Here is a 16,049-nt window from a genome sequence, read left to right on the forward strand (position 1 = left end):
GATAATTTTATAAACCGAGAAATGTAGCTGACCGATCGGACAACGTGGCACGCGTACGGGCCAGCGCGGCAACTTACCAAAATATGCACCAAAATATGCAAGAATAGTTTCGTTTACACGTTACTAAACCACCTCTGTTCAGGGTGAAAAAAAAAACCCTATAATGAAACAAGTAAAATTTTATTTTGTGTACAACAGTGAAATGCCGGGGTAAAAAAAATTCACATCCAGCGCAAGCAGCGCAACCCGCGAACCGTCTGGCAGCAAAGTTAACCTATGTAGTTCGCGCGCTTTCTCGTTTGTGTTTGGCCCGCTGCGTAGAGTTTGCCTGCTAGCTTTCTCACAGAATTCCGCGTCTTCACATTTGGCACTCAGCAGATCGCTATGATCAGGTGAGGTTTGGCACCAAACACTAAAATAGGCGCTTCAAAGGTGGTTGCGTCTTTTCATTTTTCGGTACGGTTACGTTACCGCGCACCATTACAAACCTTTCTTGAAGCGTTGTCGTCTGCTACGGCATGGCGATGTAACAACCGGCGATGTCTGAACATTTTTTATTTCCTCTGCGACGAAAGCTTATGCTTCCTGCGCTGCTAAAATTCTAAGTACGCCGTCATCTTTCAAGGACCGATGAAGAGGTGCAAGCATTTCTGGATCGCGCGAAGTTGGACCGGAGCGACTTGCAACCCGTCGTTCAACCGCTCTGGTTTGCGGATGATGACCACGCAGCACTCAGGTTGCTTGAGGTCGACAAGGATCTGCTGAAGATCATACGTGAGGGCGAAAGGTTGGTGTTTTTCGCTGCACACTTGTTTTGCTGCTTGAAATACCTCGCTAAACACCATACACTTCCATGAGCTAGATCACGATGTACTGAGCTGTGTGTTGCGAGCTGTGCTTTTTTAACTGGCCTGGATGCCCATTTCGCGAGTTGGTCCAATTCTGTTTCATGCCTTACGCTGCACATTCTGACGCAGACTTGTCTTCCGTGGCGATGAGGACTGCCCGGCTGTCGTGTGCACAAGCGACCGCACCTTCGAGGTCCGCGAGGCTGACATATCCAACTCTCTGCTTCTGGCGCCTAGTCTTCGACTGTCATCGGAAACGGCGGGCAGTAGCGACTCGACTCCCGAAATCTGCCCGAACCAGGCACGTCGTATCGTTTTTTTTTTTAGCATCGCAAGAAGGCAAGAACATGCATGTGAGGGCTAATTCCCACATACTGCATCTACACACATGTACCATGGCAGAAGAAAACAGCCTTCCTTACGCAGCGGTCCCTCGCCCTTTCCAATGTATAAAAGCTTGGGTTGAATGATTACTTATACTGAAAAGTACTTCCACAGACAATATTTTGAAAGCACGCAATACATAACTGCAGCAAAGTAGCTCCAAATGAGGTATAAAAATTATTTGCACAAAATGCCCCTGTTCTTGGTTGACAAGTTGAAAAAGTAGCCTTAAACTCATGTGTCCGCAGCACACAAGCGCACAAGCTGAGAGTATCTGCCAGAAATGCCGGTCAAAATGGTGCCATTTGCTTTGAAATTTAGTAGAGGGGCCTCATCTAAATAAGAGTTATCAATAAACCATCTGTTACTTCGCAGAAAGTTGTTAGTAACAAATTTGCATGCTTGTCTGCTCGTGGAATGGGGTTGGGAGTATGAATTTCTTGGGCGAATGTGTTGTGGCAAATTCAGAAAGTTAGGAATGGCAATAAGGGGAATGCCATTAAATTTTTGTGGGCGGCACTGCGCGAATGCATTAAAACTTAAGGTATTTAGCACTGACATGCATGTTTGGTCACCAAATTTTGGCACCCTTGTCACATTCGCTATATATTTGCTCGTCCTAATTACAGGGTACTGTGATATTTCATGACTGGCAATTGGTACCATAAGCGAATGTGTGCTGTCTTTATGCAGCTTCTTTTTAAGCATAAATGTATGTGCACCAGTGCTGCATTATATGGCTACCTTTAAGTGTGTTAGAACTGTGGATTTAGGAGACCATAATGTGCACCTGATGCAGCAGTCCTCTTTAACTGCCATTCCGCTATGTATCGGTTGTCCACTCAACTTGCACACTAGATGAGCTGCATTGTTTTTTGATCACTGAGTTCAAAACAGCCTTGTATCTGATTGCCTCCAAAGATCAAAAGCAGAATAGTTTAAACCTATCTCCCTCTGCGTATAAACCCAAACCATCGATATTAGCATCTAAGCCAAAACCTGCTGTGTAGAGAACAGCTTCACTGATAGCAGAAGTGCCAGCCACTGTTGAATTCCAATGTTTTCTATGGAAGACAACCAATAGGCTGGACGTAAATCAGATCTCCTTCTCTCTATGAATGACATCCAGGTAAGTTCCATACCCTGAGCTTGAGCCGCAAGCATCTAATCGATTTTGCCTCAGTTGTTCTGTCTATGCTTCATGGTAGTGTATGCTGCTCATACAATGTACGCTGCTTCTAAACATCACTTTAGTCTTACCAACTTTCTAGCCCAAGTTGACAAACATAGTTTTCATTCAAGAAAGTTCGCTCGTGTATGTTTTCGGCTGCTGAACCGAAATACATGGGTTCCATCTCGGCCACAGTGGTCGCATTCAATGGAGGCGAAATGCTGGAGGCCCTTGTACCATATGATGTCAGTGCATATTTAAAGAATCCCAGGTGGTCGCAATTGTCTGGAGCCCTCCAGCACAGTATCTGCCTTAGCCCGAGTCGCTTTGGGACGTTATAAAACTGAATGAAACTCATGTGTATGTATTGTAATACAAGAGTAACTGATTGCAGTGTAAGGAAATTGTCGTGATTTCTGGCAGACTCGTATGCTATGCTACTAGTGTGTTACTGTGACAGCTGCACTTATGCTGCACAAGGAAGCAATATTTCTTCATTTTGCATGGATGCAACAACAAAGAGGGCAAAAGAAGGAGGTTTAAATGAAAAATGTGGGCAGGTTGCTCTGGAGCACTGTAACATTAAGCACAGAGTGCCCCACGCAGGTCCTGCGGACATTCCACAGCTACCTAGAGCTCCGCCGGTGCTGCCCTCGACTGAGGAAACTGTTGGAGCTGCTTCGCGAGAGTCCGTACAGGGGTGTGGAACTAGAGAACCTCAGCAGTATTGATGATGTCTCCTCCAAGGTAATGACGTTTTTCATCTTTGTAGCTACAGCCAGACTCTGTTCTCTCTACCTGCTGCTCTAGATTCTTCATTTATGTTTCTTTTTTTTCAGTACACGTTGAGAACCATTCTGGACAGGGTGCAGGCAAGTGAAGCCGAAATCAGGCAGGCCATTGAAGAGTTGCCAGTGGTTGAAATCGATGGTAAGGATCAGCTATACATTTAAACTGAAGCAGTATGAAGTTATCAATCCTAGAAAATGGTGAAGAAGCGTCAAGGAAATATACCTTAATTTAAGGATTCATTTCAAAATATCCACAAATGGCTTTCTTCTGTCTTTATTTTTTTACTGTGAGTACCCAAATCGGTGCATGTATCTTTTACTCCTCTCTACCTCTCACCCCCACCGCATAACCATATTACTGTGCTATATGCATTAAAATGAAAGAGAATACTCCTTTCTCCTAATAGCGCATATGCCATTCCAATGTTCTATTTGTGAATGACAGGCCTTGCACAACCGTTTGAACGGTAGAACAGGAATGTTTGTTTAATATTCTGCTGCATATGAGACTGGGCACCCCTGAGGTTAGAAAGTTAGGCAACCACTGCTGCATCCCACCATGCACCGCACTTCAACTTGTAAAGTAAAATGCAGCTACCTATCCATTGCTAGTAATGGCCAAAGCTAGTGCTAACAGGCTGATGTTCCTGCTCTCTAGTACAGGAGAAAAGACTAGCAGTGCCAGCCAACAACATGGATAGTGCCCCATAGATAGTGGATGGCGGCACACTAACCCCAAAAGCTTTGACAACAAGGGTCTCAGATGTATACCTGTGTGGCAAGCTCATTATGCAAAAATTTTACAGCTGCTGGTGATTTTGGCTTGCATGCATAGGTTTTTACAGGCTTCTGGATGGCGAGTATTACTACCGGGTGCAGAATTTCATCATCAACTATATCGAGTCCGAATCCATGCCACTGAATAAGATACCTGCTGGAGATGTCGTAGATAAGGTCTCTGAGATAGAACCAAGGTGAGAAATTAGCTTCAGGCCTCTGCAGCCATTATCTCTTTCTTTTCTAAGAAGTCCTTAACTGCACTGCATGCTGTAGGTTTGCTGAGTGCTTTTTAAACAGAAGAAGGTAGTAAAGAGTATGCAGATTAATGTTGACTGTACAGGGTAAAATGCAAAGGTCAGTACTGGTCCTATGCAATGGGTTAAGGGTGGCCATATGATCGTGCATTTCTAAAAGATGCAAGGAAAATATGTTCATATATGGTACATTTTAGTTTAGGAAATGGGCTCAACTGCAACCAAAGATGGCCATACTATATGACCACCATACTGTACTGTTATAGCCCCTGCTCGACAGTAAAAACTATGCAGACATGTTATATATATATATATATATATATATATATATATATATATATATATATATATATATATATATATATATATATATATATATATATATATATATATATATATATATATATAAAGAACAGAAAACACGTAATTTGGGCCTTCGGCATGGGCTGAATGTAAATGAAGGGTTGGCTTGAACGATAGTAGCTTCGACTACATAATTACAATGATTGTCTGTCTGCTCTTGAGTTTAATAGTGGAACCAAGCTTTTGCAAGCTGCCGCGGTAGCTCAGTGGTTACGGAGCTTGGCTGCTGACCCGAAAGACGTGGGTTCGATCCTGGCCGCGGCGGTCGAATTTCGATGGAGGCAAAATTCTAGAGGCCCGTGTACTGTGCGATGTCAGTGCACGTTAAAGAACCCCAGGTGATCGCAATTTCTGGAGCCCTTCACTACGGCGTCCCTCATAGCCTGAGTCGCTTTGGGACGTTAAACACCCATAAACTAAAACAAGCTTTTGCTGATAATGGTGCGTAATCCACAAGCAGGTACAACACCAACAGCAGGATGCGCAGTTTCTTTTATGCACTGAACCATATTTTTTGGCAATGTGACTCGGATCCATTTCTTCTGAAAGGTACTGTAGCACTTGGGTATCTTTCAGAGACCAAAAAGGTGGTGTGTGGACAAGCGAAACACATGATAAAGAAAGTGCAGTCTTATCTGGCACATTGAATCTTCACACAAGGGACAACAGGTTTACATTCAAGTAACTTCACAGTCATTGCATACACTTTTCTTGCTTCAGGGAGATTGTTGCTGAGGTGTTTCGAAGGTGCACTACCCCCAACAACGGTGAGTAAGCAGTTTTACTCACCTCTTACTTCTCTGTGTAAAAAGTGAAGCTGTCCGAGACAACAGTTAACGATGAATTAGCATACCAGCACCATGCACAGCTTATTTAGGGTGAAATGCTTGGGAAATGGGTCTTTGGCCCCACCTAGAGTAGAAGTAAAAACCTTGCGCCATAAAATTCCATCATCATAATGGGACAGCCTAAGTTAATGCATGGGAGAGTGTTTCAAGTAATCTCTCGCTAAATTAAAAGCAGACCTTTCGTAAATGTCCATTCTGTGTTCTTAACAGAGAAGCACATGTTTCTTATATACTATATACCGAGTGGACTTTGTGCAATTACTTGTTGCATCCAGATGATGAGTTCTACACCTTGAATGGCAGTGTCATATGCAAGGCAACAGCTGAGGTGCTTCTTCGGAATGTTGAAAAGGTTTGTAGTCATTACTTTGTTTTTAGGCAGTGTATAGTTGTAGGCCAGTTGGCAGCTCGTAATAGGGATGAAAAACCTTAGAAGACACGGGACGGAGGCAGCGGATAACGCAAGGCGGCCTCTGTCATGCATCTTCTGTGGCATTTCTTCCCTACTGTGAGTTACTTCGTTACTGGTGCATTTTTTATGCTACCGCACTATGCAACATTTAGTAAAACAAAACTCGTTCAGCTAGTTTGGTGCTTGAAAAAAACTGGTGCAATTCCACTTCGAAACTTCCTGTTATGTCTGAGAGAACACTACTGATTCATGCCTGGCACAGCCAAGTGTACTGCAAACTGAGTTGCCAAAGTACAAAAGGTTTAAACTATAGGCTGGTAGCTTATGTAATTTTATGTCATATTACGCTTTTATCAAAAATAGAATTTGGTTTGTTTCTTCTGTCACACTGTCTGCAGAAAGCTGCATCATTTACATCATGTGTCGTTTAAAGCAGCAACATGACTTTTCAATCTGCTCAAGGGCTGACGTAGTGCAGCAAAAATGTGTGAAGACGAATGAAGGGCAGTATAGACTGTAGAGAGAACATCCCACAACATATATGGCTGTTGTTCTAACGCACAGTGTACCGATCCCTCACGCAGTTCAACCTGAGCGAGTTCCTCGAGGTGTGGCAGAACAGTGTTCCAGAAGGTGTGCAAACAAACATCAAGCAGTTGGAGGTAATACTCGCACTATGAACGCCTGCACAACACATGTGTGGGGTGTGCTATAGGTGCAGCTGTAACAGCACATTATTGCTACATATAATGCCTTTGCTACATATACTTTACCAAGCCAGTGATTATCACTGTGTTCGCACCTGTAGCTAACTGGAAATGAAAAAAAAAAATTGCTTGTTGGGATATCAGTGGCATCTCAAAATACACGCTTTTGTTACCACTCCAAAAATTTTTATTTGGTCTCAGTTTTTTGTCTCTGCTGTGAGGAAACTTGGGCACAGCCATTCTTCTTAGCTATGGTGTTTTGTGTTGTAACTGCACATAAGCAACAAGCAGTGCGACTCATGCCACAAGGCCAATGTGCAGGTGACGACAATTTTACAGAACAGAGCTACATGTCCCATGCATAAAGACTAAGTGAAGCATCACTTTTCTTTGAGTGCAGGGTTTGGCCCTAACAGATCGGACATCCAAGCCCGAGTGCATATACCTCTTTGACAAGTGGGATCTACCGGATGATGCAAATGAAAGGTGAAGCCTTCAACTGGTAAAGATAGTATAATAGCAAGACAAAGATGGCTTGGCATGTGGGGTAGCATGTTTAATTACACTGTTACAAAACAGCAATGAAGACAAATATGCAATGCTGAAGTTGAAAATCTGCTTTATTTATAATATTTTAATTAACTGTAAGTAATGGAGCTACCTCGCGTTAATGCCAAAGAATTTCTCTTCTTGACTGGAATCCTTGTGTTTCATCACTCATATCACTCGGAAGGAGTTTTATCACTCAGATCAGTGGTGACACAAAAAGATGCATTGAACATAAAATGCCTTTTTGTCAGAGGAGCTACAACTCTGAGCATTCCTTTTACCCCAGAAGCACCAAACAATAGGACAAACTGTGAAGGATGAAAGTTATCTTAACTGCTACCAACTGATAGCTCTATGCAGGTCTGGAGAAGCTTGCAGCTGTAAACAAAAGGAAAAAAAATCACGCATTGCAAAGGATAACATGAATGCACAAGAAAATAAGCCTACTCATTTTTCATTAGCACTAATGCTTGCAAGGAACACTTCTGTGGTACTTTAGTCTGTTGCACTGTTTGCAATCAGTCTGCTCGAAGACTCTTCCAGGCAAAATTCTTGCTGTTGGAAAATTCAGTTATCTAGTTAGAGTGCCTAAAATGATTTCTTGAATTGCAAGTTACAATATGATTATGACTTGTTTCCTGCGGTACAGGTTTGACACCCTGTTTAGAACAAAAGAGCGATGGACCCTTGATGAAATTCGGCCATATATAGAGTGAGTAATTTTGGATGTCTTTTTTTTTTGGCACGCACTATTTTTACAGCAACAACTGTTAAGCGCCCGTTCCTGGGTTTCACATAGCATTGAAAGTATGTCGAGTAGTAGTCAGTGTAACCGGTGAGTGTGTTACTAAGGAAACCACCTGGAGTGTGGTTACCATGTTAGGAGGAAGGTATGACGAGCGTGGAGGAATGCGTAACCGGTGGGTGGTTACCACCGGAACCATCCAGAGGATATCGTGAGAACAGGGGAATCCCTAACAGGAGGGTGGTTACCATGACACAAGGAGGGTGCCGCGAGAGTTTAAGAAGGTGCAACTGGTGGGTGGTTGCCACGGGAACCTTCAGGAGGGTAGTTACCCTGGAAGGAGGAGGAGGGTTACCGTGGAAGTAGGAACCTAGGAAAGCCTAACCAGAGGGTGGTTAGGATGGTTACCATAGAAGGAGGAGGGAAAGTATGGCGAGAGCAGATGAATGTAGCTAGGTCTATTTGTGGCAGCTGACATGGAAGAGCCCTGCCCCAAGGAGGTCAGAGATGGCAGCACACGCCTGGAGCAGCGGAATGGAGAGGAGAGCTAGTCGAAAAACGAGTGTGCGTGGAAAACTAAAAACAGTGCTTTAGAACTCTACAGATATCAAGTCACTCTCATATCCTCTACCTCAACCTATCGTAAAATATAAATACCTTGTCAGCTGTCGCTGAATCTTAAATTTACTCTCCTGTCACCTCTTTTAGTGCGCTAGCACTTATAATGGCCATTCCCCGCATTTAGTCATTGTGTGTTTGTCTGTCTGATAGTCCGAAGTCTGTTTTTTGCGGAAGATTGCTCACCTGCCCACAGTGTCAGGCGGCAGCTCAATTAATTGTGAGGCTGCTCGGAAAGACCAACCTGGATAGCAACCCAACCCAAGTCCCACTGATGGCAGCACCTGCCATAGAAGGGCAGTGGCGCATCGCTTGACCGCTGCACCACTGCGCCGGGAGTGGTAGGAAGACTCCCAGGGATCTATGAATGTAGGAAATGACCAATATGGACATTAACACATCATTGCTAACTGAACAACTGCCATCCGTGAGCACTGGATCTGAACACCAGAACCGAAGGGAAAACCGAACTGCTAGTGCACCTAATTCACATTTGGCCTAACTGCACAAATCGACCATCTTCTTTTTCAGGAATCTTCTATATATTTGTAAAATATTTACTGCACAGGTGGCTCTAAAATTGCACTGCTAGCATGAAAAGGCCCCCAATGCCTCTTCAAGAACTGTACACCCTTAGCTATATTAGGGAGCATATATCTGCCTTGAATGATGCTCAAATTAGAACAATCTCCTAGCTTATATTTCCTAGTTCTCAGTTTTATTAAACAGAGATGCAGATATATTTCCGATCCTGCTTTGATAAAACACAGGCAAATAGGAAACCACACTGCATCCTACCACAGCATTTTTGGAATTGGCCAGGTGTTTTCATGTGCAACTGCTCAGTTTAGTTCTCGGTTATAGTGATGCATCTGCATCACATACACAGTGCTGGCAGTTTTGTTCTTGGGTCCAAAAGTTATGTGCATTAGCTTTTTAAGCTGCAATTTATCTTGCTGCGATAATTACTAGTTGCACATTCAAGTCCTGTGAGACAAATAATGCTACACAGCTGGCATTGTAAACAACTGCATTTGACCATACATGGCTTCCCATTCACTTAACATTGAGAAACTAAACGATGCAAACAAAACTGGCCTTGATTTAATGTCAAGTTGGCACTCCTGCACAAAAGCTGGAATAAAAGAAAATGGCTGGAAATAATTCTATGCTGTTACTCTCAATGACAAATCACTGTCATGTCCATAAAGCAAACAAGCGAACAGTGCATTGCATGGTAGACAATATCAAATATATTTTTAAATGTTGCTTGTGTTGCACTGCTGTGGTTTGCTGAGAAATCTGCACCACAGTGGCAGAACGATGGCTGTGTGCTTTATGAAGTGATCAAACATGGTGTTTTTGGCATCAACAACAACTTTACACTTTAAACACACACATATTGCAAGGAGACGCTGTCACTTCCTTCTTGACAATAGTCACATTAGGAGTTTCTTTTTTTTAAGCGAGATTTATTGCCCCGGGGCATTACCGGGCGAAAGTGTGTTGAAAGATGTAATTATTAAATGAATGGAAAGAGGCTAGCTGATTTTATGAAGCCCAGTAGAGAGTGATGGCATGGTCAGTGTGTCCAGGCAATATATGAAGCAGAGTTGCTCGGTGAAAGACCCACTACCTCCAGGTGCCAGATCCTTGTAGGCTTGAGAACAGGGCAGTCCCACAGTAAGTGGTGAATGTTGGCTTCAATGTCCTCGCGTTTACATATCGGACACCCAGGCCGAGGAAAGAAATCTCGGTACTGAGGCCACTTACGAATGATGGCAGGTGTGAGGGCAACCCCAACCCGGATCCTCCTAAGCGCAACCTCCTCTGCACGGGTAAGACCGCGGGGGAGGGTTACCGCTCACGGAGGGATGAGAGCACGTGTGCGGCGCCGGAGGAGTTCCTTTCTTGATGAAATGAGGGTAAAGTTGTCCAAATGAAGGAGCCAAGGCAATGATGAGCCTGGAGTCGCGAGGCGGGTCGCTAAATCTGCCTGGCTTTCAGAGGTCAGCAGATCCCATGGGAACCACTCAACACGTATTGGCTGCGGGATGCATGCCGCGAGCCGGTGGATGTCCTGGCATATCATTGGGCAGCTAACATGTCGTAACAACCGGACTACTTGAAGGGCGTCAGTGCGGATGACAACGCGCAGGCCGCAGGGAGCATAGTTGTGGTGGCCACGGAGCAGAGTGCTTCTTGAACTGCAACGAGCACAACACAAAAGGACGTAGGGGATTCCAGAAGTTTAAACCTAGAGGTTTGATTCAGGGCAGGTCTGCACGGGCAGTAGATTGCTGTTGTTGCTTCGCAGGCTTGGATGCTTGTATCTACATAGACAACAATGGATCCTTCAGGCAGGCAAGCATCTTGTTCTTCAAATTTCTGGCGAAGCAACGGTGCCGAATTAGCAGGTGTTGGTCGACAATTATCTGTTGGCTTGTTGTCGCTGAGCTGTACAAACTTCCATGGGGGAAGAACTGGCATAGGCAGCTGAAGAATGGACTGTGACGTTGCACAAGTCCTCAGTGCATGCGTGGAATGCGATAGACGCGTGCATCGGCACTGCTGCACCAGCTCAATCAATGGTATTGAGCTGCGCATTCTCTTGTAAAGCTATGACCAGAGCGATGCGTGGAAGGCATGTAATGGTCCTCATAGCTTCTCGGTTCACGGCTTCAAGGCGATCCCATTGGGCTCTTGTAAGATGTTGAAACTGGGCTTGATAAACAATACGTGGCTACAGAACTGCCCTCACCAACTGCCATGCATAGTGCAACCATGCAGCAGGCGAACTGCCACATGGTATGCATGGTGTACAGTTGCGGCCAGTATATAATATGGAACACGTTTCAGCTATCGAAGTTGTCCTATGCATCACCTAGCAGAAATTATAGGCTGTTTGATAAGTATGAAAGCAAGTGCACTTCGTGCATACAAAATGCGGCAAATCTTCCTACGTCTCCTATGCAGCACAAGGGAAAAATAAGAATGTCATATTAATCTAGCCATGAGTGTACACGCTTCTAGGTCATAGCACTGTTCAATTTCGGACTAGTTACTTGCCTGTCTCTGACATGATAAAGCCATATGTGTTTTCCCTTCTTTTAGGGAGCTATGCATCGGCCAGAAAGGCGACATCAACTCACTCCTCATGAAGCACGCACGAGCCATGATGCGGGACGGCGTACGAATCTACACTTCAAAGCGTCCCATCAGATAGCTTGTGTAGCACCATTCACACTGTTCACACAAATCTTGTACTAAAGCCTTTGTACCTCACTGCTGGAAAGACTGAAATATCTGTATCACAGCCTACAGACCTCATCATGACCACTTTTTAACAGGTAGCACAGAGTTATGCTATTGTATATAGCATCTATATCATCATCATCAGTGTAAATATGTCCACAACAGTACATATGCACATCCCACTTTGTCATATGTCAGCTTCGGGTGCCATATTCCGGGCAAACTTCTTAATCTCGTTTCACTCACCTAACTCTCGGCCGCCCTCTCCTAGGTAAGCTTGCCTTTTCTTGGAATAGACTACGTTACCCTAAGGGACCATCGGTTATCTTGGGGTAGCATACTGCACTAAATCGCATTACTGTTGTTGCATCTTATATGGTCATCTATGGGCAGTGATACAGCATGTGGGCTAACACACCACTTTGCTACCTTATTCGATGACTGTGTCACAGGAAGATGCAATGAGCTGTGACAGAATCCAAAATCGCACACATTAAAGGCTGGCCAGTGATGCATGGTTGGATGGACAGCAATGTCAATTCAACACATATTCCCATGAAAGCACGAGCCAGGACTTGATGATCGAGCAATGTCCCAATAGCCCAGGTATCCTAAGGCCATATCCTAATGTGGCTTGGTATACATGCAAGACTTGCTGAGGCGAACACACACTACAAATTTGTTTACTAGCTGCTGGAGCTAAGCCAGCAACTACAAATCTCTTCAGCCACACTGCCTGCCAGCCAATAAGCCTTCTCACTTTGCTGTCTACAATAACAAAAGCCAAAAAACTGCCTACTTAGCCATGCCATCTGGGTTTCAGTTAAGGCTTGCTCAATTATCAGATTTTTCACAAGACTAGAAGAAAACCAATGTGTAGCACAAAGGAACCCATGAAAAAGGATAGATAAACAGTGCCCTTGTCTTCTATGCCCGCTTCTAACTCCTCTTCCACCTTTAGCCATATCTTCTCGCAATGAAAACAGTTGTACAAGCTATCTTTCACCATTATTTTCTGGCTTTATGCAGTGGTTAAGGCCAGTTGAAGTATGTCTGAATTCCACAGCAAACTGGCTTGGCATTGTGGCCAATAAACGCACCCACAACATTCGATGAAATGAATTTTTCCCTAATTAGTCTCATTACAAAAAAAAAAGGATGTTCTGAGGATTCCAAGATTTTTTAATAACCAGTTGAATAGTAGGCAGCTCAGTATTCACTCCAAACTCTAGCATTTGGATATAGCAAGAGTTATAAGTGGAACTTGGGGCACCTGTTTTCACGAACTCTGGTTTCAGAAAGCGCAATGTAGTGACATGGTCTCGACATAAACATAGCCAGAGGAAGCGAGATGCTTCAAAAAGGAAAGGTTAGCAGTAATGTGGTAGGATACCTAGTTGGTTACACCAAATTCCAAATCTCTAAACGACACTATGTAATAACTCTGCCACGTCTGCGCCTTGCATTCAGTTAGCTCAAAAGTTTGACAGTCACCATAGCTGTAGCCAGCAAATCGGCTCATTACTGCAAGGTAAAACATTGACCTGGGATGGCAACCCGGTGTATCAAATCTCTCATTTAATGCCAAGACAAATAGAGAGTTAACATGACAGTGTTAAGGGTCTCGTTCAGCGGAAAACCCCGTGTGGCGCCAGCGGGAGCGAGAAATTCCCACAGCAGGTGATCTACCAGCCACCTAGGTCACGTGACCTTGCGACATCATCACAGCGTGCCCATCATGGCAGGTTGCAGTTAAATTACTGATTGGTCACAAGTGGTTGCTCACGAAGAGTAACCTGGGTCTCACAAGCCCCACTGGTGGCTCTGTTTGAAACAGCCATCTGCCGGGGCAGTGGCGCACTGCTTAAACGCTGCACCACTGTGCCAGGAATAATATGAGTCCCAGCCATCTACGAATGTCAAGGATGACGAATTCCACATATATGGGCATTTAAGCAGAACCTAGGAGACACAGAAAGAGTACTTGTGTGGGAGGGATCTCTAATGGTACTGCACTGTGATCTTAGGGGCAGGGTAAACGTTGCGATTTTGAAAGAAAGCAGAGTCAGTTTCTGTGAAGTGATATGCAAATAGGACTCCAGGCCACTGAAGGGACCGATTAATGCGACCGTTTTATAATCTTAAGGACGAGCTTAAGTGTCCTTTCCAGCTTTTCCAACAGAAACTGTCACTAAAGCCAGAAAAGGAAACACAGCTCTGTACCACAGCTAGTAACATAGAACAAGGGGGCAAATTTGCATTGCCAAAGAACGCACACATTTTAAAGCTTTTGAAAGTAAACGCTTTACTAAGACCTCTAATTTCTGCAGTTCATCCCTCTTTGTGCACAGCAAATGTTCTGAGCATCAGCACTGAACTTATTTAAAAGGAGTTCGTTGACTCCTGGCTACCTTTGAATTAGAAAATGCACCACTGGCACAAGCATAACAAACACTGAACAGCAGTCTCAAGTGGCTACATTTTCCATTTTACTTCCAACACTCAAGAACACTTGCGGAGATGCCAAAATGCACTCGTACAAAATTATTTCTTCTCGGCAGCATCCTTCGTAGTTCTCTTGCAGCATTGTGGGATGCTGGGGGCAATCACAGAACAGCTTGCTGATTGAACTGGGTGCCCCGCACGCACAAGCACTCACACGCACACACACGGAAAAGATTGTAGGAACAGAAAGACTAAGAAACAACACACAATCACTTCCCGATGCGCTGCACAATCCAGTCCTGCTGACACAGCGGGCATCGGTTATTCTTCTTGACCCACAGAGACATGCAGCAGTTGTGGAACGAGTGGTTGCATTCGCCCCACACCACTGGAAAATGAAGCAGTTGTTTGCACTGTAATTCTATAGCCAGATGTGCACACAAAGATCTGGTAAATGATGTAACTGGACTGCGCCCATTCTGCAGCGTGCCATGTTAAAAACAACTCCAACAAAGACATTATGTGCCACGGCAAAAACGCACGATTGTAAAGTAAGCATAAGGTTTTTGTTTTTATCTGTAATACTGTATAAGCTATTCCTGCTCATTTAGCACTTTATCGAGGTGGGAAGCAGCACATCAGTAGCGAGGACAGGTGTGTGCAAATCAGGCACATACCACACGAATGTTTGGTCTCTGGCTGTTTTAGAGAGCAGAAAAGAATTCTTTTCGCTGCGTCTAGATAAGTGCACTTAACTGCAGAAGTGACTGCAAATGCGCCATGTGCAGTTAAATGTTCACACGTTTCACTTGCCCACATGAAGCGTAACGTTTAGGTAAGCCCATAAGAACGACATGCTCGACAGACCGCTGACGTAACAATGCTAAACACGCAGTAAACCCTCAATGCACAGAAGTCTAACCGAGAAGCCAGCGTCACATCACACTGTCACAGTATGGGCGGCACTTGTCTCAAATTTGCTCACAAAAAAAAAAAAAGGAAGGGGGGGGGGGGGGGCGGTGTTGTGCCGCGCCTGACGTCTGCTCCTCATAGCAGGCGTCGCACTCTTCGTCCGTCAGCTTAGTTTCGTTGCTTACAGGCTCGATAAACGAATCATTGGCGGACTGTACAGATGCACGCCGCACTTGAGGGATGCGAGGTATCGCTGCCGCCAATGCTCGCCGCCGCAAGACAGTCATGCTCAAACGGTTCGGACAACAATGGGAGCGAAGGAGACACTCACCTACACAATCGTCCTGCTTGTTTTCGTGTTGACACCGCAAGCAGGCATCTAGGAACGAAAGAAGGCACGGATGAAAACAAAGCCGCAGGGGTAAAGAAAAACACAAGGTACTCGTGATGCGCTCTACGATTACTCGGTGGTCGTGCGATGCCAACGTTTTAAAGCGCGAAACGATTCCACAGCATTAAATAACCCTGTGTTCGAGTGACGGTGCAACAAAACAAGATGCGCGGAGAAGCGGTTGAGCAACAACGCTAAGGAACTATACTTACCCATGACTTGAACGCGGCATATCGCGCAGGTATCACACTCTACGTCCCAGCTCCACATAGCCACGGCGTTCCACTTTTTAAGAACAAACATTTTGTCCGGTTTTTGCCCGTTAATATCTCCATCCTTGTCGATGTCATCTTCGTCTGCCATTTTTAAAAGACAGCTGTCTGTCACTGACTAAATGCAGCGTCAGTTGCGCATGTGTCCTTAAACTGCCTTTATAACCAGCCTTGGCATCTAACATATATTAATAAATAGAAAAAAGTCGTAATGTAAAAATTGTAAAATTTTCGTGGAAATTTTGCTTACACATATTCTTTAAAATCTTACTAAACCTGGCCTCTGCTTTATTTACGTCATGGA

General features: G+C 44.5%; 2 protein-coding genes across 2 annotated transcripts; one reads left to right on the plus strand and one right to left on the minus strand.

Moving 5' to 3' along the window:
• Window positions 1–263: 263 nt before the first annotated feature.
• On the plus strand, window positions 264–11,755 carry LOC144125242 (sister chromatid cohesion protein DCC1). The gene is made up of 12 exons (XM_077658465.1): window positions 264–392; window positions 626–787; window positions 978–1,149; window positions 3,010–3,150; window positions 3,243–3,333; window positions 4,030–4,168; window positions 5,312–5,358; window positions 5,715–5,791; window positions 6,436–6,513; window positions 6,959–7,044; window positions 7,757–7,819; window positions 11,585–11,755. The coding sequence occupies exons 1-12, from the start codon at window positions 385–387 to the stop codon at window positions 11,694–11,696; spliced, it is 1,176 nt and encodes a 391-aa protein (XP_077514591.1). The 5' UTR covers window positions 264–384; the 3' UTR covers window positions 11,697–11,755.
• Window positions 11,756–14,192: 2,437 nt separating this feature from the next.
• Roc2 (Regulator of cullins 2) lies at window positions 14,193–15,883 on the minus strand. The gene is made up of 3 exons (XM_077658467.1): window positions 15,686–15,883; window positions 15,414–15,461; window positions 14,193–14,558 (listed from the first exon to the last, which is right to left on the minus strand). Exons 1-3 carry the CDS (start codon window positions 15,834–15,836, stop codon window positions 14,440–14,442), a joined length of 318 nt encoding a protein of 105 aa, XP_077514593.1. The 5' UTR covers window positions 15,837–15,883; the 3' UTR covers window positions 14,193–14,439.
• Window positions 15,884–16,049: the final 166 nt, after the last annotated feature.

The sequence above is a fragment of the Amblyomma americanum genome, chromosome 3 (genome assembly GCF_052857255.1).
Source record: "Amblyomma americanum isolate KBUSLIRL-KWMA chromosome 3, ASM5285725v1, whole genome shotgun sequence".
Classification (NCBI taxonomy): domain Eukaryota; kingdom Metazoa; phylum Arthropoda; class Arachnida; order Ixodida; family Ixodidae; genus Amblyomma; species Amblyomma americanum.